General features: G+C 42.5%; 1 protein-coding gene across 2 annotated transcripts; it reads left to right on the forward strand.

Moving 5' to 3' along the window:
* Positions 1–389: 389 nt before the first annotated feature.
* Positions 390–21,534, forward strand: znf385a (zinc finger protein 385A). 2 transcript variants are annotated; one of them, XM_034537351.1, is made up of 7 exons: positions 390–482; positions 6,185–6,295; positions 11,096–11,270; positions 16,751–17,107; positions 20,396–20,580; positions 20,862–20,954; positions 21,289–21,534. In XM_034537351.1, the coding sequence occupies exons 1-7, from the start codon at positions 405–407 to the stop codon at positions 21,532–21,534; spliced, it is 1,245 nt and encodes a 414-aa protein (XP_034393242.1). In that variant the 5' UTR covers positions 390–404. The 2 variants fall into 2 exon arrangements, with proteins under 2 accessions (XP_034393242.1, XP_034393241.1); XM_034537350.1 differs by lacking the exon at positions 16,751–17,107.
* Positions 21,535–21,827: the final 293 nt, after the last annotated feature.

Consider the following 21,827-nt stretch of genomic DNA (forward strand, 5'->3'; position numbering starts at 1 on the left):
TTCTTTCAGTTTAGAGAGTATATGTTCCACTGGGGTGTCACATAGTTTTGCTTTGTATGCAGATAAATAATTGCTTTGCAGGGCAATTATGGTGGATTGTTCTTTTTTTGGAATTCAGTGAGTCCAGGAAACATGTTACAGGCTGTAATAAGCAATTCAATTAATTTAATTATCTTTGTCCGTCTATTTCTATTTAGTTTTATACTTTATTTATTTTATTGTCAGTAGTTGTCAAAACATGCATGCATGCACATACAGCATGGACACTGTTTTGATTCAGTTTCACACATATGAGCATGTATATTTATCTACCTCTCTCTTTGTGTGCAGGAGGCATAAATCGGGCCGGGGCGGCAATGCCAACGTTCTTGCGGACCCCCACAATGATCCAGCCCCACCTGGACATGAAACCCTTCCTGCAATTCCCCATGGACACGGCCCCTCATCCACACAGCATGAACCTCTTCCACAACTTCAACACGGTGAGAGTTGATGCAGGATATGGTGATGTCTGTGTATTTACCTCCATAATACAGTGGTAATGTGATTACTGCCCATGTGTAACATGTATTTTCTATTTTTTTATAATTATTTAGATGTCGCTGTATCCACATAGCAATGTATTCCTAAGACTATTATTTAATGTAAACACACTCTGTCCCATTCCTTAATTCAAAGCACAGAATGAAAGAGCAGTTCCAAAGCCATCCTTACAGCTGTGTACTTCAAACCCCACAGTTTGTTTGATGTGGTATTTATTTCAACGGAGTGGGATCTTCCTGTTTCCTCAGGCCCTGACTAACATCTTATCATTTATATTAGACTGTAGAGACACATTGCATTTCACCAACTCAGCATAATGTGCCGCCTGCTCCTCCGGACTCCATTAGGGAATGTTAACACATTTCTTGTCAGCAATACATACATATAAACTTGGTATGTACTGTATGTGAGGCAATGCTTTCACTATGTATAATGCAGGGATAGTAACAGGAGTCCAGACACTGTTAAACACATTTTAACGATAGTCAGTTCTAATAGCCCTCTCTGGGCCATGGCATGAGTGGAGGAATTCTCACTGATGTTAAAACTGCAGTGTACCCAGCAGACATGGATTAATAGAGATACTGACATTATGCAGGCACTCAGTTTCCACTCTTGCGTCTGCTAACGCAGCCCTGAAATCAGTCTTGCTTGCTCTTTCTTCAGTATGCCTCTGAAGGAGTCCCTCTGAACCTCTCTCTCTCTCTCTCTCTTCCCCTCATTATGTAACATCCCTCTGCTCCCCATCCACCTTATCAGAACGTTAGCTATGTCTGAAGGTCCACAGGGGCGCTGTGAATGTTAATAGCTGTTGCTGCTGAGTGGTGTTTTGTAGCCCTGTGGCCAGGAGATGGGGCCATAGGAGAGGCTTGGAGGACAGTCTGACCTTATAGCTCCACTGCATATTGGCACGTACACATGGGCAGTACTTTCATGCTTTTGCTGCATTGCATTAAAAACAATGGATACATGATTGACCATGATAGTACTGTTGTAATATGACTGAAAGGTCTAGGTGAAGAGCATGTGATGCCTGAAGTGTCGTGAATCAAGTCCTTTTATCTGTGGCTTACATAGAATGCATCTAGGATCCGGAAAACTGCAAAAATAAGATACACAACTTTGATTGATGCTAATGAGGGCTCGGCATTGATGGTTTTCAACTATATGAATAGAGTGAGCTAAGATTATATGACATTACAAAGGTAATGATAAATTTATGATTTGCGAACTATGTCAATGGAGACAGCGTTATAGCAGCAGTAGCACTGAGAAACGTCCCTGCAAGGAGATAGCAGCCTTCTCTCTCATTAGGTGATCTGTGCAGTTTGTACAGTCTTAATGAGACTCACATTGAGGGTTAATTGCCTCATAGCAAATGGCCTCTCCTAAACCCATATACAGCTAATGTGATTTGTCTTCTACCTGCCAGTCTCGCTCAATGTGCCTCTAGACAGTGACAAGGCTGAATTATTTATCTGCATCAGATGGTCCTGATAGACGCACCCGCATACACCTCTGAGCCAAGATGTATGCCCTCATGTGGGCTTGCTCGGGCTGCAAAGTCAGGAATTTCCAATGAAAGTGTCCAATGATACAACACCGTGTGCAGACTTGTTGAATCTCACCTGCTGTCCCAGCTCATCTTCTCTCCTTTCACACTCTCCTCCCAAACAAGACTCAGTCTGTGTCTTATTGCAGCACTAATGACCTACAACAATTGTCTGATATGTTGTCACACCTGTTGCCTCTAGAGGTTTCAGAATAATCAAAATACTGTGTTTGGGGGCTTTATCAGATCTTCCGTGCGCCAATGTTTGGCTGCAAGGTCTTCAAACCATTGTAGCAAGAAACCAGAGAAGAAGAGTAGTGTGTGTGTGTGTGTGTGTGTGTGTGTGTGTGTGTGTGTGTGTGTGTGTGTGTGTGTAGTCATATCTGGTTTGGTTGGGGGTTGATGGGGCAGGCAAAAGCTCTTGTGGCTGATGATGACATTTGGTACATGGTGTGAACTTATGGAAGAGGGGGAGTGGGTCACCCAATCCTGGCTACATCTGGACAGAGTATGCATGAAGAAGGGGGGATAGAGAGAGAGAGAGAGAGAGAGAGAAAGAGAGAGAGAGAGAGAGAGGGGGAGGAGAAATCTGAAGGAAATGCACTATAGGGAAGCATGAGGCAGAGAGAGAGAAAGCAGCTGAGAGGAGAGGGGAAGGAGGCTGATCAAAGGGGACAGGCACTTGTTAGGTGGTGTGTCAGTGAAAAAAGAGAGTAAGGCAGAGATTTGAGAAAATCCTTACAACAGACACTTACTTCTTCTCTTGCAGCATTTCAAAGAGAAGCAGAGAGTGTGCCAAAAGAGGAAAAACAAAGAAATCGTAGCTGGCAATGCATCACTCGGAACAAGTGAGGTTTTTTCTTTTCTTAGTGAGTTAGTTTGTATTCAGCACTGACAACCAACCAGGGAGCTGAATGAGTGAGGAAGGTGCACCACACACTCTCAATCTCACACATGCTGAGGCTCAAACACACACCTTTGTCAGCGGCACACACACAGGAGGACCAATGCAGCTCCAAGCTTCATCAGACACAGAGGAGAAGAAGGTGAGTACTTAAATGCTTGGAGTTCTTTCTTTCACCCAACTGTGTCTTAATCTGGGCACAACTCTGGGCACAAGTACTGTAGAACTTAGAGCTCCAAAAGCTGTTTTAATCTGGCACAGTGTAGACTTTAGTGTCACTGCCAGAGCGGTCCCTCCGAGAGTCAAAGCACGGTACATTCCTTGTTGCTGGAGTCCAACCCCAAACCTTTTGTTGCTTAGAAATGATCAAACACACTAAGACGAGAGCAAAGTAGAAACAAGAAAAGGATGAAAGACTGAAAAATAAACACTGGAGAGAAGTGAGAGTTGTAGAAAAAGACTGTAAAATATGGGGATGTCAGGAATTAAGGTGCATGTTGTTGTGCAGTGTGCTGAGAGATGCATGGATGCTGTTTGGTCTGTTTCTTCTCAGAAGAAACTCTGTGTAAACAAAAGGCATTAAGGAGTCTGGGTCTTAGGGCCTGTGGAGCTGTTGATGGGACTGCTGAGTGATGCTATGGACTGTGTGCTTTACTAACATCCGTCACAGCTCTCAACACATTCCAACAGCTAGAATTGACATGTTTCCAAAACTAATTTTATTAATGAAAATGACAATTTACTGTGCATATTTTATACATTAAAGGGATTTAAATCATACTGATGCAATGCCAATTTGAAAGGCAATTGCTAATCTCAACCCGGATTGACTACAAAGTCCTACTCCTCACCCATAAATGCATAAATGGACATGCACCTCCCCACCTACAAGAACTCATTACTCCCCAAACCTCTGCCCGCACCCTCAGATCTACAAACCGCTCGCTCCTCCGGGTGCCCAACGCCAAGCTACGTACCATGGGCGACCGGGCATTTTGCTCAGCAGCGCCGCACTTATGGAACAGTCTCCCTGACCACCTCAGGGCAACACAGACACTGGACTCTTTTAAGACTGGCCTAAAAACCTTTTTATTCAGGAAGGCGTTTTTGAGTTGAGTTTTATGACTTTTTAATTTTTTTAATTTTTTTACTATTGTTAGTTTTAACTATGTACTGGCTCTGTGGCACTCTGAGATTCTTGGATGAAGAGTGCCTTACAAATAGAATGCATTATTATTATTATTATTATTATTATTATTATCTTCTTAAAATTGGTCAAAAGCGACTTGAGTTTTGGAAAATCCCTCTTCAGTTACATCACAAGGCTCAGCTCCTATTTCATGAGGTCATGTTTTGGAGAACAAATTAATAGAGGCCATGTGAGCTGTCGTCCAAAAAGTCTTATTGGCAGCTGGGTGGTGTTTTTAACAGCTGAACAGACTGGATGGATCATAGCTGACCCACACCCAGACAACAATGTGACTGGCTGGGGAGAAGCCCACGATTCGTGTGTACAGTTACATCACTGTTGTTAAACTTGATGATGGGTCACAGTAATGACACCGGCATACACTATTTAACACTAGCGATTCACTTATGTGTGCTTGTATTGTGGGAGTTGGGGTCACATTGGGCATGAGTTCCAAAGATTCTGCAAACAAGTTCAGTTGTTTTTTGTCCTCTTCAACTGGCTATTGCAAAGTCACAGCTGAGGTATTCATGCAGCTCAGGTAGTATGCACCAATGTCATTGCTCAAAATCCGCCCCTCCCATTCCATCCATTTGAATTCACAGCAGCAGTAGAGCCTACTTCATAGAAATAGTGGGAGTGATGGAACGTGGAGTATGGGAAAGAGAGCCAAATAAGTAAAGAATGTGCAATGTGAGGATGTCCGGCCTGGGCCTCTTTCTCTCTCTCTCTCTCTCTCTCTCTCTCTCTCTCTCTATTTCTGGGTTCTTTCCATACCTCCCTCCCTTTCTCTCTCTAGCTGTTCCAATCCATCTTTCTCTCCCACTCATTCGCTCATCCAGATGGTGTGTGTGTTTCTGTAATGTTGTATCACCCAGCTAAATGTCTCGAGCCTCCTCCCCATTTCATTCTCTCTCTGTTTAGCCTGTTTCCTTGGAGCTGCTGAGTAACATGCACTGTGAAAAAATGTAAATTGTTAGTGCTTGAGTTATAAGAATATTCATTTTAATGTTGAGCTATTTTACTTTTAAATGAGACTATGGTTCCGGGTGGAAGATAGCTTCAACGAAAGTTTGGTAATTTGCCTAATTGCATGGAGAGATGAGCCAGATTGAGTCATTTACAGTCTGCAGCCATCTCCTAACCAACAGGCTTGCATCAGACTTGAAGGACTGTCTGGAACATTCCCTGTGCCTTATGAATTCAAAACATGTAGCATCATATCCATTGTGTTCTTCAGGCCAGGACTTTACTTTCTCTTCATTCTTTTTGCGTATCCATACAGTGCCACATCATCTTATGCGTTCGACCTGCTTTAGCTGTTGATATAGTGCCAGACAATTGTTTGTGGTGAAAATCCTCACCAACTATTGACTCCAGACCAATGCTAAGGTCAATTAACAATGATCACGAGATAAATACAGCTTCAAACAGATTGGAATGGAGCCCTTTTGGATCATGGATCAGTACAGGCAGGGTCTTTAGTGTCTGGGACAGAGTTTAAGTGGGCGGCTTAGCCACGACCCCTTGTAGAGCTCCTAAAGCAGGGAAGTTACATTTACACAAGGTGCTTAACATAATGTAGATGATGGACGTCCCAGCTGAAACAATTAACACAGGGAAAGTATGAACTACAACCTGGTCAGGATCATAAGCCTGAGCTTGGGTGCAACAGGTGTCTCAGTTGTATCATTAAATCGACATTGATCACTGTTTGCTGAACAAAAACACAGACATCAAACATTGCATTGAAACTGAATACACACTCTACCCATGCATGTAGCCAGTTAGACCTTTAAATTGAGTCTCTTGGGCAGAAAAACTGTGAGCCTCTCCACGTGACACTGGCCTCGACCTTCTGAGGTAGACGGCTTGGAAAGGCTTGTTTACTTGTAGCACCGGGACTTCTGGAGCACAGGACTTTAGTAAAAGAGTATGAATTATAGCTCACAGATGTCTCTTTCTTTGTCTCTTCCCTTGTTATGTTCTCTGTCAGATGGATCCTGTGCAGAAGGCTGTGATCAACCACACCTTTGGAGTTCCACTGATCAAGACCAAGCGGCCAGTCATCTCCTGTAACGTTTGCCAGATCCGCTTCAATTCAGAGGTACAAAAATATAGTATAAATCCATCTCTCGGCATGTCTGCAATTCCCAGGTGCAATAATAATGTTGGAAGACGTTCTATCCTGTTTGCTCTCCGAGAGCGGGTGTTGACTCAGAGTATGTGGTACATTTGTTTGGGCTGTGTTTTGGCAGTTGCGACCCTGTTGGAATTTCATTTATTTGAACTCGGTGTGGAGTTAGTAGAAATAATCAGTGCAGCACAAAGCCGAGAGAGCTGCTGCCGAAGACGAGAGAGAAATAGGATTTTCGCCCTGCATTTTCAAAGAGATTTTCTCTTTCGACCATCAACATTGACACAGTTGAGTAATATCTTCAACATGCCATGAAATAGAAATCTCTTTAAAATCATCAACCTTTTTTTTCATGCTTCTGTATAATTATGTCAATCATTTAATAGTACATTTAATATATTTGTCCATATGGTGTAGTTTGAATTGAAACTCATAATGGGAGTTTAATGGCACGTTATACCCCAGGGCAACATGCATACATGACTGATGATAAATTAAAGTAAACAACAATGATTAAGTATTTCATGTGTTGCCTACCCATTCTTAGTCTTTTCTTCTTGCTGTGGACCAATAGGAAAGACACATGACAACATCCGTGCCAAATGTCATGCAGTGTATAATTTGTCTGTGATGCTACCTATTCAGTGGCACAGACTTCAGGGCGTTAGGACTTCAGGGTACATCCTCCCACTATACAGAGCACTAAGGAGTGGACCGGTGCTATACATATACTCCTAAAGTCTATAATTATGGTTTCCGTGTGGTCAGGGAGCTGCAGAGCTGTAATCTTAAGCCTACTCTTTGCAGATTTCTCTGCTGTATAGCTTCACAGGCACAGGAAGCAAAGATGTTTACATAATGAAATACTTTGAGCCCCACAGCTAGAGGTTGAAGTTAGGATATGCAGTAAATCTGTGAGTAATTTAAATATTTAACGTAATGGTTAAGCTGTTGTTCTAAAGACTGCTATGTGTCCAGACTCGACTGTGTTTTTGACATCACATTCGCCGCAAAATATTTTTTTAAACAAGCACAATGTGTGTTGAGCATTTCTAACTGGAAAGGATGATACATACTGTTAATAGCAGTAGGCTGCACTTTAACTCCCAAAAATAATAAATCAATACATCTAAATCAATCTGCCTACGTCATGGACAGATCCCTTATCCTCACAGTGCCATTAACACTATGTATTGTTTGGTGAACTCCAGGTATGACTGGCTTAATCTACATTTTTTTCATTTTCAAGAGAGACTTGGGCAGCATAAAACATTGCCACAACAATAAACATAAGGAGAAAACTGTCCCAAACTGTAATATCTATAAACATAAAGAATAATACATGTTAGATCATATATTTTAGGTTTCATGAGAATTTGGTCTCTTATTTATGAACATGTGAAACCGGCAACAGTATGCAGCCTCGTCTTTTCTTCGAGCTCCTGAAAAGGCAGACACATCCCACATATACACGTGAATCCTCAGGATTATGATATGCAGAACTACACCACCTCTCTGCTGTCATTGTCACTTTTGCTTTCGGTGTACAGAAGAAAAAAGCCTACACTGCGGTATACCAGCAATGTCAAACTGGCTGTGTGTAATCTGTGCTGTCCTACTAAGCTCGGCTCACCATAGAGTGACTCCTCGCCCACACTGTTCTTTTACATAATGTCAAGTTAGGATGAATATTTCATGGGTGAAAATAAAACAGCTGGAAACACTTCAAAGAATCCTGTGCTTCACTCCCTGCCTCATTTCTCCAGCCTGGGGCTCTGTCTTGGAAGAGAACAATCATTTTGACCTTGATGCTGACATTTCTCAGTTTTCTTCTGTCAGCTGTTGATTGGGTTGTTTAAGTCAAAGAAAGTGATGGGGCTTACTATGTAAAGTCATGACCAATGTATTTGTCTTCAAAAGGATCCAGTTTTGCCTTCCTGCTCACATCCTGTGCTCCCCTCATTTCACGCATCATTTTGCCATCATCCATGCGTCCTCAATTGATCTCTCTCTCTCTCTCTGCCTCTTTATTTTTATTCTTGTCTCTCTCTCTCTCTCTCTCTCTCTCACCAACCTTCTCCCCCTCTTTCTATCTGTCTCCCTCTCTGATGCTGCATTATTTACAGTGTGGAAATGCCTAAAATTGCCTGCCACTACTTATTATAAGATGCATTTGTCAAGGGCATGGATTAGTGTCTGGCTCTGACAGCCCCAGTGCATCTTGGGAAAGTGGGAGCGAGGAGACATGGAGGGGAAGGAGAGGAGGGGAGGAATGGATCAGGGGAGTTTTTTTTAACCCGCTGTCCCTGCGTTTGTGTGGTGATGTGAGGTGTTAAACTGGTGGTTTATATTAACCTTGGTGGCATGCTGCACTAGTGACATCATGGGCTCTGTCCTGCTGCATTGACCAACGTCACAGCTGCTGCCGCTCAACTATAGGCTGATACACATCTATTATTCTAAACCTCTTCCTCTCTACTTCCCTGCTGGGAATTGGCCCATCCATCATTTTCTTTCACTTTAAACTTCCTCTCCTTTTTTTTCTCCCATGTATTCTCATCTGGAGCTGCAGCTAGTTATGCTGTAACAACACGGCTTTCCACCTCGTAATGATAGTCATGCTGGAACCCTTTGCATAATGAAACACAGGCATCACAGGTTGATGTGATGCAGATTTTCCTCTCTTTGAGATGTCTGTCTTTTATATCATTCCCATTCCAGCTCTTAACATAACCTTCCTTGTCTTGTAGTTCCCTGGCTGTGCACCATATTTCCTCCATCTTCCCTTCACACTCTTCTCTTCTCCTCATCCAGGATCTCACACTGATGCTCACCTGCTCAGCAATTGATTCACTTGGCTTGGGGAGAGAGGTTTAAGAGAGCCTCTGTAGACCACCATGTAATTTATTATCTCACTGTAGTATCTGAGAGATCACCTCTCGGTCAGCAGCAGCCCCCCCCACACGACCCGCTCTCCCTTGCACCCACAGGTCTCTCCACCAGGCTTTGCTAAATCAACTTCTGAAGACCCATTTGACAGGGTAGAGTTACAGAGGATCTGTATCTAGAGACCAGTTTGTCATCACGATTTACAAGAAACATGTGACCCTTTTAAATCACTACAGCCCCGGCCCACGATGTACCGTGCCAGCTCACTTCCAGGTGCATGCCATCAAGCACACAGATACAGCAAACATACACAACCGGGCTTACAAACATTACTCAACACCCTCTGCCCCCTGCCAGTCTATCCTCATGCCTGAGCCTGTGGTCAGTGTGATGTCCTAAGTTCTCCAAACCTTTCTGCACCTATGGCAGCTGTCAGCCTCTCTTCAAGGCCTTGTCTCTCCTTGGCAACTAACTGTACCAGCGACTTGATCATCATCTTTATCACTGGCCCCTCCCTCCAAAGATCATTTAGCAATGTGATATGACACATCTGCTCAGATAAAAATACTTGTAGAGACAGCGGGGAGCTATCTGACTCAAGTGCTGCATTGATAGAATGTGTCTGTATCAGTAAGGAGCCTATTTAATTTTAATTGAGGGACACTTAAAGCATAATGGAGGGGAGATAACGAATGAGCGAACAGATGGCAAATAGGGTTACGTGGCTACACCGTGTCCCCCTATACAAACAAGTCTGTGTATTTGTGTGTGTTTTGTTTCACACTCACCATACTGTGAAGTTAGGCCACTGGCAGCGACAGCTATAGCAACCTTGCATCTCAAGTTGTTCCAGACGCACATACCTCTGTGCAGACACACAAGCAGACGCAGACTAGACAGACTCCCCTGATGTCCTGGCAGTCTCCTGATGAATGAGTAGTTGTTTACCCTCTGAACAAACACATTAGCCAGTAGCTAGCCTTTCATCATGGGATTAGCCAAACTAGCTTCTGTGATAGATCTCAGCACCAATTATTTTCCTTGCTGGAATGCACGATGCTCTCCAATCCCTGAAAACCTCCAGTGTCTATATTGCATTGCATCTTTCTATGAGATATTACAGACATGGTCGTTGCGGCCTGATTGCATGTATATATTGTACAAGAGCCTGAGCTCGTTCAGTGAGCAGCTGAAGGCGATCACAGTATTTATGTTGAACTAAGGGCCCACGTATGCCAGCCTCCCACTGATAATGTCTACTTTCATAATGGGTGTGTGTTATAGGAGGTTAGATAGTGGGGTAACTCACTGAACCCCTGTTCAACTCTCTAGCATGTCTGTCAGCAGGGCTGCAGTAATGCAAGCTGGAGCCAAGAACTGTCAGGATGTGTAGACATTTAGACCGGAGATTATGTTGAGTATGTTAAAACTTTGAGCTCAGCAAATATGGCAAAAATAGACAAACGGTTGATCCAGAAACAGATTTAAAATTAATAATAAATGATCATGCAGCTTATTGACTCTGACAATACGATGACTAAGGGATGAGGGGATAGACAAGTCTAGGCCTCGAACATCTCCATCACTGCATCTTTTTGTACCCAAACTTTTTATCCATGTATTCATCCACTGTAAACCTGCGTGCTGTCTGTGGCTCAGAGTATAGGGCCTATTGAATTATTATTAGACCTTTTAACCATGGTAAAATCAATTGAGAAGCAATTCTCATTTACAATGAATAGCATGCTATCATAATGACAAGTGTATGTGTGTGCAGGTGTCACAGTGTGTCTAATATACCCTGCAATGTTTTATTCACCTGTTGGCACTGTTGTTTACTTACAACATAAACGTGTTTTTTGTGTCTGTCTTCTCCTATAGAGTCAGGCAGAAGCCCATTACAAAGGAAACCGGCATGCCAGGAGAGTGAAAGGCATTGAGACCTCTAAGAGTCGCCCTCACGAGGGGGACAAGCCTCATACTGTGCCCCCCACCTCCTGCCCGTCTCCGCCCATCGCCCCTGGCATTCTCCTAGACAGCGTGCCAAACAAAGCAGGTGAGACAGCAGAAAATTATCACTACTAGAAACAGAAAAAAAGAGCTTTCTTTGTCAAAATAATAATTTCAGTTTGGAGGCTTATCGTTTAGTTGGAAAATGAAATAGAAAATATGCAAGAATAACAAAGGCATCTAAACAGTGTGTTGTTCTTCTTGTGAGCATCTCAGCTCTCTGTGTGGCCCAATGCAGTTGCAGCAGAGCTTATGGCCAACACAGTTACACAAGCCCAAGAAACCATTTGCACTGACAGTAGTCTCACTCATATTCACTCATATTCTTTCATTAATGGTAACTCATGTATGATGATAGTTAAAGTGTATTCAGACTTCTAACATTACTAAGGTTACTTTAAAAGTGGGACACAAATAAAGCAATGTGTTCCTCCTAGACACATACAATTACATTAAGAAATTAACTTCAAAGCAGTGGGTCCAAGTCAGTCTGAATGCAGATACAGTTAGTACACATCTGGCTAATGCTTGATGAAAACAACCTCTGATCGGATAACTGAAGGGAAAGAGGTTTATAGGAATATTAAACTAAATACAGAACAAGTCTGACCCCATTTTACAGCTTGGTTGAGAACCCTAAATTAAAAAGCAAATATATAATATTTAATACTTATTTCTTTCTGAGAAAACTAATTATGAAGGTAGTGTATGCAGCTCAAACATAAAAAGTTATACAAGTTACTATTACTTCATTAGTTCAGATCACAAGCACAGAGAAGACTAATTAAGCCAAACGTCTTTATGAATGACAGGTTTATAGAGGCATTATTACACTGCCCCACACAAGCCCCTGCATTAGTCCAGTCTAACCTTATCAATGCTTTGTTCAGCTGTGCAATGTTAAACTGGTTTGGGGCCTATCCATTTAGACTGTGAGCAATTGAGTTGGCATACGGTCACACGGCGGTTTCTTGGCATCGTTTCAAGGGTCCCCACTGTGGTGTGCATATGTTTGTGTGTGTTTGCTGTGACTTATTGAGAAGTGCAACACCATAGGCCAGAGCCAAAATAGACCATGTTGCCTGGATTCAGTGTGGTGGTAATAAGTGCTAAGACTTATTAAGGAAAATAAAGATGACACCATTGTGGAAAGGTTTGACCAGAATCAAAGCCAGCATCTGAACAGACAGAGACAGCAGCTTATCTGACTAACGAAGAGTAATTCACCTTTTGGAAGATTCCCTCTAGCAGTTGGTACGGATGGAGGACATGGTGGAGGAGTTGCAAGCTCTTTCTTTAGCCGTATCTCTTTAGCCCCGACTCTGTTGTCACGTTCTCATCTTCCTATTTGAAGCTACGTTTGGTTGCTGTGTGCCTTTGCCCTTCTCCTTTCTACACCCAGAGTTTTCCATTCCCTCAGTGTCACTACTCTCTTCTTGGATCAAAAAGGCAATAAATAGACTGGCCATGTTTTGGTGACATTTACAAAAGGTGTCGGAAGCAGACATTTCCACCTTATTGTCAGGGATGCAAAGAGCAAGAATTAAAAGATTAAACGCAGGTCCAATCAAGGTCAAAATGCAACACCATACTAGAGCAAAGACCTTAGCAAATAACTGTCTCTATCTTTATGCATACACATAAGATGTAAGATTTTCTCTACGCTGATCCCAGAGTAGGAAGAGGGCCAGTCCTTTTCACTCCCATTTTAATGGGAGGATCTGAGATCAGCTCCAGGCCTGTCGCCATTAGTGAGAATTCCCGGGGCGAGCTCCAAAACCATGAGGAGCCAAAACAAGCCTGCCATGACCAACATCTGAAAGTAGCAACATGAGAAAGAATGCTTTTTTCCATCCAAGCCTCTTTCTCGTGACCCTCGAAGCTTGTCTCTTCCTGGTCGGCCTGCATGTGGGTGTAGACTGTTTGTGTGTGTGCATGTCCTCAATGTGGTCATGTCCCTCTTCTTTATAGCAGGGGAACAGATCTCAGGCAGCTGGGAAAGCAGTGTGTGGAGGACAAACACTGTGGTTTGGCTTGTGGACACTAATATGGATCACTATGGGGCAGTTACTCTGAAACTGACAAAGACACATAGGGACATATGCATAATGCATGCAAACACATATACACACATACACAAACATTGTGGGCATGCAAGCGCATAGATGGAAGGACGAGGTGAAGATTTCCCACAGTGCAAATCTACCTCAACACAGAGAAGCAGTGTTTATCCTATATGAACGGTCTGTTGAAACATCAATTCTGTTTGTAGTACAGCCTAGCATTGGTGTGATGACCTTATAAATGCATCACTTCTCATCACGTATCAAATGCAGTCAGCAGTGATGGCTTTAATCAGGACCCATTGAGACATGGCTTTGGGGAATTTGGCTTGTTGAACTGCAGGTTTGGCTGAGACAGCTGTTTAATTCCTCCCTACTTTCCGTTCTCTTCATCCCTCTGCTGTGTGACACACTCCCTCCTAATGAAGGACCCTGTTAAAACCACACTGATATTATGCCCCTCCTTAGTCCACACAAACACACGCCCAAGGTCAATTAAACAGATGACTTTCATGTGAGGGCTTGGGTTGCATGCTATGAGGTGACTATTGTATCGAGTTACACAGAACCGATGAGCCTTTCATGCTCTGTCTATATTTGTTGTTACTCTTGGAAATATCAGGGAATCCACTAGTTTACTTTTTTTCTCTGAAGTGAGCTATTTGATTAAATCAACCTAAGATAATCAACATAAGCATCTAATACACCGTTGTTTGTGTTTGTGTGTGTGTGTGTGTGTGTGAGTGTGAGTGACTCAGAGTTCGGATGGAGGCCAGACTGGGAAAAAGGCACCCAACTGCATTATGAATGAGGCTCAGCTCTCGTCGGGCCAGCATTGAGTTTCTTAGCTCGTTAATCATTAAGAATGGACTCACACACACACACACACACACACACACACACAGACACACACATACACACACACACACACACACATACACACACACAGAAACATACTTCCCTTCAAACTAACTTACCCGCACAGCCAATATGCCCTCCTGTGTTAAACATTGTAAAAAGAGCTTGAACAGTATCTCACAATACTCAAAGATGCATGTTAGCCTCTGTAATCGTTTTGCCGTGGTTTCAACATTTTAAATAAACAAAGTGTATCCATCACCACACAATGTCCACCTACACCCAAATCAATTACAGCAGTAACTATGTTGTTCTGCTTTCAACTTTACATTTTATATCACAATAAAAGACTTACTCATTGTCGGGTTCCCAACTCAATAGGGTCACTTACATTCTTTGTACAATAAGGAACATTTGCTTATATGTGCACTCCTAATATACTACTTTCCACAATCAGATTTTTGCAAAGAAGTTATTGCAGAGTTAATTTCACACTTAAACAATCAGGATGAACTTTGATTCTTGCGGCACATAACGGAAGTGGTTTGGTCTGAAGTTGACTTAGTCTGTATTGAATCCCACGGCTTTATCAACAAAACCTCTCCCCATGGAGTGCAGACTATACATAGCTTTAATTTCCTGAGGTGAATTAAGGCACACCAGACTATAGTGTACAGCATCTGGACTGAGTTATCTCCCTCTGCTTACCTCTCGCAGTGAATAATGCCTTCTTCTGTTTGGCAATGAGGCCCGCTAGAAGGGAAGAAGGTCAGTTACTTATCAATGTTTAATTAGGCTTAAAGCATATCCCTAGTTTCTGGAGATTCAAATAACTCTGAGCATTTTTTTCTCAGCTACTTTTAGAGAATAGCAAATTTAGAATTCATCTTTCATGCTTTTTATTTTAGTCAGTAAACATGACAGAAAAATATTTTGCTACTCAGTGAGATTTAGAATTTTGGACTGCTGAGCTATGGGGGCCCTGAGGGTTTAGCCTCAAGCTGAACTTGTTCAAAGGGGGATGAGTGTAGAAGGCATTCACTGTGGTATGACGTGAAACAGGGACTGGATGTGATGGTTTGGTAAGGCAGACCTCCAGGCCATCATGGATCATGAAATTCCTCATTACTATTTGGCCAAAACATCTCCGCCCCTCCCCACTTGACTTTAACTCAGACCACATGTTATGGTCGCTGTGGATTGTGGGTTTGGTTCTGTGCATTGTAATAAAGTATTGTGCATGTGTACCTACGTGCCTGTGTGTGGGCGAAATGTATCAACAATAATGGTAATAACTATAAGCTTCTCTCTCATATTTCCCTCCTACACTCAGGAAGGTAAACTCTCTGCAATCAACTTAACCAGCTCAGGCAGCTTGTGGCCAAGTAAACACATTATGAGTCACTAAACTCTCCAAAGATCACTTACCTTCACACTGCACCTGGTTTGTGGACTCATACATTTAATATAGAGTCAGACTAAGATTCATTCTATTTCTTAACTAAACATGTGTTTGAAGCTCTCTGTGCAGCCAGTAGCTTTGCAGATGGAAACTTCCAATATGTAATAAGAGGGAGATTTGATCTTGGATAGCAGTGAAATGGAAACCACTCACAATGGCATATTCAGCAGAGCTGTTGCAATGGAGTCACCAGAGCAACTAAACATCACACAGATGACCATATAGTCACATAAGACTCACAGGGTGGGACAAAAACATAAATATATCGCAAGGATTCTGCCATGTGACAGAGTTATAAAGTACATGGGCATCCTTAAACGGAAATGTAAGTTAATATTTGTTTTCTTCCCAGAAATACTCCTTGTTATCCCTTATAATACCATAATCCAACGGGGTTTCTATTGCCTGTCCTCTGCGCTATAGTACATCCTGTGGAGTTTGTAGAAGGGCCTGCTAGTCCCCTCTGATGGGGGAGTTCTGAATACCCCACCCACATTTAGGGGGGCTTTTTTCAGCCAACACCCATTGCTGAGAGACTACAAAAGGTATTGCATATGGGAGTGGCTGACCTGAAACATGTGTCTGGCAATGCATCTATAAGCATGTTTCCAACAATTAACCAAAGAATTGCAGTCATGCAATCAAACACATGCAACAATAACAAATTAAAACTCCAGAGAGTGAGCAGAAGGAGAGCGAGTTGAGAGCGAGTCAAAATGTGCACAAGCTGTGGTCTCCATTTCAAGAAGTTGAGACCACATCAGTGAAAGATTGGCTCGAAAACCTCAAAAAGCCTAAACACATATTACACGCGTGCTCATGCCTTCACACTTATGAGACTTTGTTTTCCTCCTCTGATCCACTTTATTTGTTACTCTGCAAGTAGTTTGTGTTGGTTTGTCTGATCTACGCAAGAGACCGTGCATGGCTTCCACTTTCAGCTGGGTGTGGCAAGCGATGGGGTTCAACATAGCAGAGAGTTTATGTCACAGGTACTTTGATGCACCGCTGAGTTTTAAGACAATGAGCTCAATACTACAACACTTTATTGAGTTATGTACTTTTTGGACCACAAAATCAGTTCTTTGCACTGCATTTGACATATATTCTATTTCTGTTTGTTTCTCTCCTTGTTATTTTCAGATGAAACACAGCCTCTGTCACAATTAAACGGGTCCCTGCTGGCCCCGGGGCCCCTTTCCCCCTTTACCACCCCACCTACACCACCCATGGACTTCCCCATGGCCTCGGTGTGCCCCCTCCTGCCCACCCCCACTCCTCTCCTGAACCCCCCTTCTTCATCCTCCCCAGGCTGCAGCACTGGCAGTGCCAGCTCAGAGCAGTCTGGATCTGGACCCCCTGTTTCAGGAGCCGCCGGCACTACGGCCTCCAGCCCGTCCAATCCGGAGACAGAGGAGGACAAGGCCAAGAAGCTGCTGTACTGCTCACTGTGCAAGGTGGCTGTCAATTCCATGTCACAGCTGGAGGCCCACAACAAAGGTGAGTTAATCTGTGAGCTCTGGTGTGATGAAATTGCTGTAGTGCTTCTGCACATTCCATAAATTCACTGGCAATCAAACGATGTGGAATTAACTGTGACTTTCTTGGGTCTTCTGTTGATGAAATATGAGTTTCTGGGGGATGTAGCTTTCTCCCTCGTATTTCCAGCTATGGTTGAATTCTTCTTGGTTTACTCAAACCACTGCTATTGGTTGTTGCTGCTACTGGAAACAAAATGTGTCACACACTGTGCAAGTGGAATATTCGCCAAGAAAAATCCCTCTAGCAACTTCATGAAATCTAAAATGGAATTGAGTAAATGCACTAAAAGTACAAAAAAGTGAAATATTTGTTAATGGGAATACAAGAATACATTAGTAGTTTCAGAGAAAACCCCAAACTGATCAATTTAAGAGAAGAAACTGATTGAAATTCACAATGTTGGACATTTAACAGCTTTGAAATTATTACATTTCTTTTTTTAAATAACATTTGCTTCATAGAAAAAATATTACATATTGTGCCAACAATTGAGTATAACATAATAATAATTATAATAATAGCAATTACATTATCTCATACATTATATTCATATGTTTTATGTTCCTTTTTGAAATGTTACACTAAGTAATAAGTGCTGGCTGTCAAGTGCACCAGGGATTACTGCAATTCATATAGAAGGTTATTTTGAAAAGGCAATTGCCGTTGTTACAATAGGTGTCCAGACCAATAGTGTAGATGTCATGGACTGTGTGGAGGTTGAATCATTGAGTAAATCCGTTGGTAATAAAGAATAACACAAATTGACATTATTTCTCTCTTTTGGCTGCCCTTCCTGTAAGTGCTACCATCTCAGTTATTGACTTGACTGCACATTAGGGTGCTGATCAGCAGATAACTGATCTGCTTGACACTCAACCTATGTAACCGAGCACTTATTGAATGGTTTTAGGACCTCTCTCAAGGTGCCTCACCTGTGTGTGTGTGTGTGTGTGTGTGTGTGTGTGTGTGTGTGTGTGTGTGTGTGAACTGTCTTCACTTACATAATACATTACTATTTAAAAGACTCGGCCTCACTCGGCCTCACTGAAACTTTCATGATTTGTCTTGTCATTTGCAGCATGCCGCATAACAACCATTCTCCATAGCCTGAAGCCTTCCACTTAAAAAAGTTGTTTTGTGGCAGTTTACCACAACACCAGCTTCAACCTTCTGTCAGACAACTTTCACACCTGACAACATGTTTGCCAAATACCCCTGAGGTGCCCGCTGCCTGCTTTAATCCGTTATGCACTTCCAATGCCTCTCTTGTCCCTGTGAGCACAGTTTGGGTCTGCTGACCTCCACCCTTTATTATTGATCTCCTACAAGATAAGACAAACTACAGAGACACAACAGACGACGAGACACTGACCCCACATCAGTGTAACTGTATCCCATTTGAGTAATAGTTGGTGCAGCCAGCTCAGCCAGAATTGAAAGCATGCAGCCAACAAATACCTCTTGATGTTAGATGAAGTATGAATCAATGAAATAGCAATCGCATTAACTATTATGGTTAGATTAACCTCTGGAAGGCGGTTTTTTGTTGTTGCTTTGTTTAGCACTAATTAATTGTCAGTCTAACAACACATCAATACATGTGTGTTACTGTACATTGGTCTGCCAGCATGTTTACGATGTACATCCACATGCAAGTATAAAAAATATGACACACACACCATACTGTATATATACTACAGCCTCTAAACGTGACCGGGGCCACAGCCTGCTATCAACTATAGTTGGCTCCAAAATTCAAACCGTGAATGCCAATTGAGTTGAAACAGTTTGAATAATCTGGAAACAATTACCCTCACTCATTCTCAAAATGAAAACTGCGCATGTTAGTGTGGTTCAAAAAGAAAAGCACATGTCATGCAGACTTGAGCAGCATGCGTGACATTTCTGTGCGAAAAGGAACAGCAGAAAAGAGAAAGAAAATGATGTGTATGCTATTTCTACAGTTTCCTGTCAACCCATTGCCTATGTATTTTCAAATGTGCCTCGTATTCTTGTATGTTGGTTTACACAATGAGTCAACCATACAAAGAAAACAAATCTACTGGGCCATCCAAAAATAGAATAAAAGCCAAAACAGACAGCCCAAGAGCACATTTTCTGGCCACAAGCTAAATCTGTCATTCCAGCCCCTCCTCCAAAGTGGAGCCCACAGCCTCCAAGTTAACCCACCAGCCCACCAGCCCAACCATTTCTCTCTATTCTGTAACTTTAACTCCTTTCAAAGAGAGGGACTCAAAGTCAGAGCCAAATACAGTGGGAAGCTTTATCTTGTGAGTAGAGAGACATAAGGGTCGATGTGGGGATATGACACATTTTGTTCAGCCAAGAAATGATTTTCTTTTGTTTAAATTAAGAAAATCATGATTGGATTAATAGCAGGCGTTGGGTGGACTCTGGGGGATTAGACCATTAAGTGTATATGTAACTATGTACTTAGTATTGCCAAGAGACACATCTGGTTTTTTGTTATGTGTCTCATGTAACACTCCCACCTGCAATGAAACAAGTCCTGTTTTAATTGCTCAGCAGTATGAATGAAGTGTTAGAGGTTGCTTTATAACATCTATTTCAGCATAACCATTTTGTGAAACAGGACAGTCATGATCAGGGCAGCCAATGTCTGATTTAAAACCAATCCTCAGACCAGACAAACCTGCTTCTCATAATAACTTGGCCCTAAATTTCCAAGTGTTGACATTTACAGTCTAAATGATTGATCTGGGGGGGTTCAGTAGTCCAGAGCCGTTATTGATGTTGACACAAGTGGTAATACAATTCACTACAGTGTACACTGTATCTCACCCACTGCACTGATCAAACAATATCAACTTTCTACAGTAATATTAACATTAGAGAGGGCTTTGAGTTCCTCTTCCAACTGCACAGCTATTTGACTGCCGCCCTCTAGTGGGAAAAACACACCACTACAACTTTATCCAGAAACATGCTCTCTATGTGGTGCATATGTGGACAATTATTGGAGAATTTTCTTTCTTTTTATTAGCCCTTGATATTTGTCACCGTCACTGTTTCTCAATCCCTGTTATTAGTTACAGAGAAAGGCCGTCCAGACTAATTTTACTTCAGACAGGTGGAAGAGGCATGACTCGTATGTTATAAATAGTGATGCCTCTCCACTGTATTATTTCATTATATTCTATTAGCTTATAAATATGTAATTTCATCTTGCCTTATAGCATTGTTGACCTGTCTGTCTGCCTGCAGGTACCAAACACAAAACTATCCTGGAGGCACGGAGCGGGCTGGGCCCCATCAAGGCATATCCTCGCCTTGGCCCCAAGCCTATTGGAGAGCAGGGAGGGGGGCCGGTGGACCCCAACACTCAGGAACAAACCTTCCACTGTGAGATCTGCAATGTGCGGGTCAACTCTGAACTGCAACTCAAACAGGTAGGAGGAAGAAATGATGCATGTGATTTTATCCAATGGAATTAGAATACTAACGTAAAATATAACTGTCTAATCTTTTAAGTTTTAGGATTACTTTTTCGTACAAAAAGCATTTTGTGAGAGCTTTTGAAATTGCCATATGGAACAAATTCTCGTTTCATTTTTATTGTAAAGCGTCTTTTATTGTAAGAGTCTAAAAATGATCTAGAGTCTCTAGAGTCCATTTCGGCAAATAGTTCCACTTAGGTAAAGTGAGAATAAGTTGTGTGCCTTTCTTTCAGCACATATCAAGTCGAAGGCACCGGGACGGCATGGCGGGCAAGCCTAACCCCCTCCTCAGCCGACACAAGAAGCACAGGGGAGCTGATCTGACGGTAACCTTTCAAGTTTCACTGATGAATTCTGACTTGTGAATCACTTGTGTGACACAGTCGTCAAACCAGAGATCCAAAGATCAGATAGACAGTGATAATCAGGTCTGTAAGTCCTTGTTGTGGTTAGAGCAAGTTTATTCAATCCCTACAAAAGCCCCCAGTTATTATTGTTTTTGGCTGTGTCCTCTTCCTGGAAATGTTTTATTAATTTTGGCTGAAAGAGTCAAAGGGTCTCAAAAGGAATTCTATACCTGTTTCCCCTCCATGTGTTCTTTCTTCTGGAACCAATCATTTAATGCCTCGTGTCTCTTTGTGCACTCCCTTCTGTTTGCAGTCTTCATTAACCTTCTCCAAGGATCTTACCAAAGCTTTGGGTGCAAGGCTCTTGCACAACCCCTTGGCTGTTGCTGCAGCAATGGCTGCCGCAGCTTCCTCGAACCAGATGGCTCTCCGTGCAGCAGCTCCTGGACACCTCCCGCACCATCACCTATTGCAAGGCCATCATCTCAGCCATCTCCTGAGACCCGCCCCTGGGCCCATCCGCACCACCCACGGGCCAATCCTCTTCTCCCCTTACTGACACATCAACCTCTGACTTCGGCCAGTCAGGAGCAGCCACTCCAAAAGCACACTGTGAAGATACAAACATGATCAACAAACAGCAATTGATAGAGGAAAAATCCAACAATTTAAATACTGAACTGAGAGAAATGCAAGGGAAAGGAGCAGCAGCAAGGAGTAGATATGTCTTTCTTCCCTTTACCTGGTACTCTCCATCTATTTCAAAGACTTCTTGATGATTCGCAAATGGAATGAGTAGAGGAGAGACTTTCATTATGCATTGAACTTCCTTGTACATCTCTCATCTCCCCT

The sequence above is a fragment of the Cyclopterus lumpus genome, chromosome 7 (genome assembly GCF_009769545.1).
Source record: "Cyclopterus lumpus isolate fCycLum1 chromosome 7, fCycLum1.pri, whole genome shotgun sequence".
NCBI classification, from domain to species: domain Eukaryota; kingdom Metazoa; phylum Chordata; class Actinopteri; order Perciformes; family Cyclopteridae; genus Cyclopterus; species Cyclopterus lumpus.

Excerpts from the sequence above, each read along its gene's own strand:
- znf385a (XM_034537351.1), top strand. The coding sequence starts at position 405 with ATGAAACCCTTCCTGCAATTCCCCATGGACACGGCCCCTCATCCACAC. Across the intron at positions 6,296-11,095 it reads AGATCCGCTTCAATTCAGAG|AGTCAGGCAGAAGCCCATTA; the intron begins GTACAAAAATAT and ends CTTCTCCTATAG. Across the intron at positions 20,955-21,288 it reads ACAGGGGAGCTGATCTGACG|TCTTCATTAACCTTCTCCAA; the intron begins GTAACCTTTCAA and ends TTCTGTTTGCAG.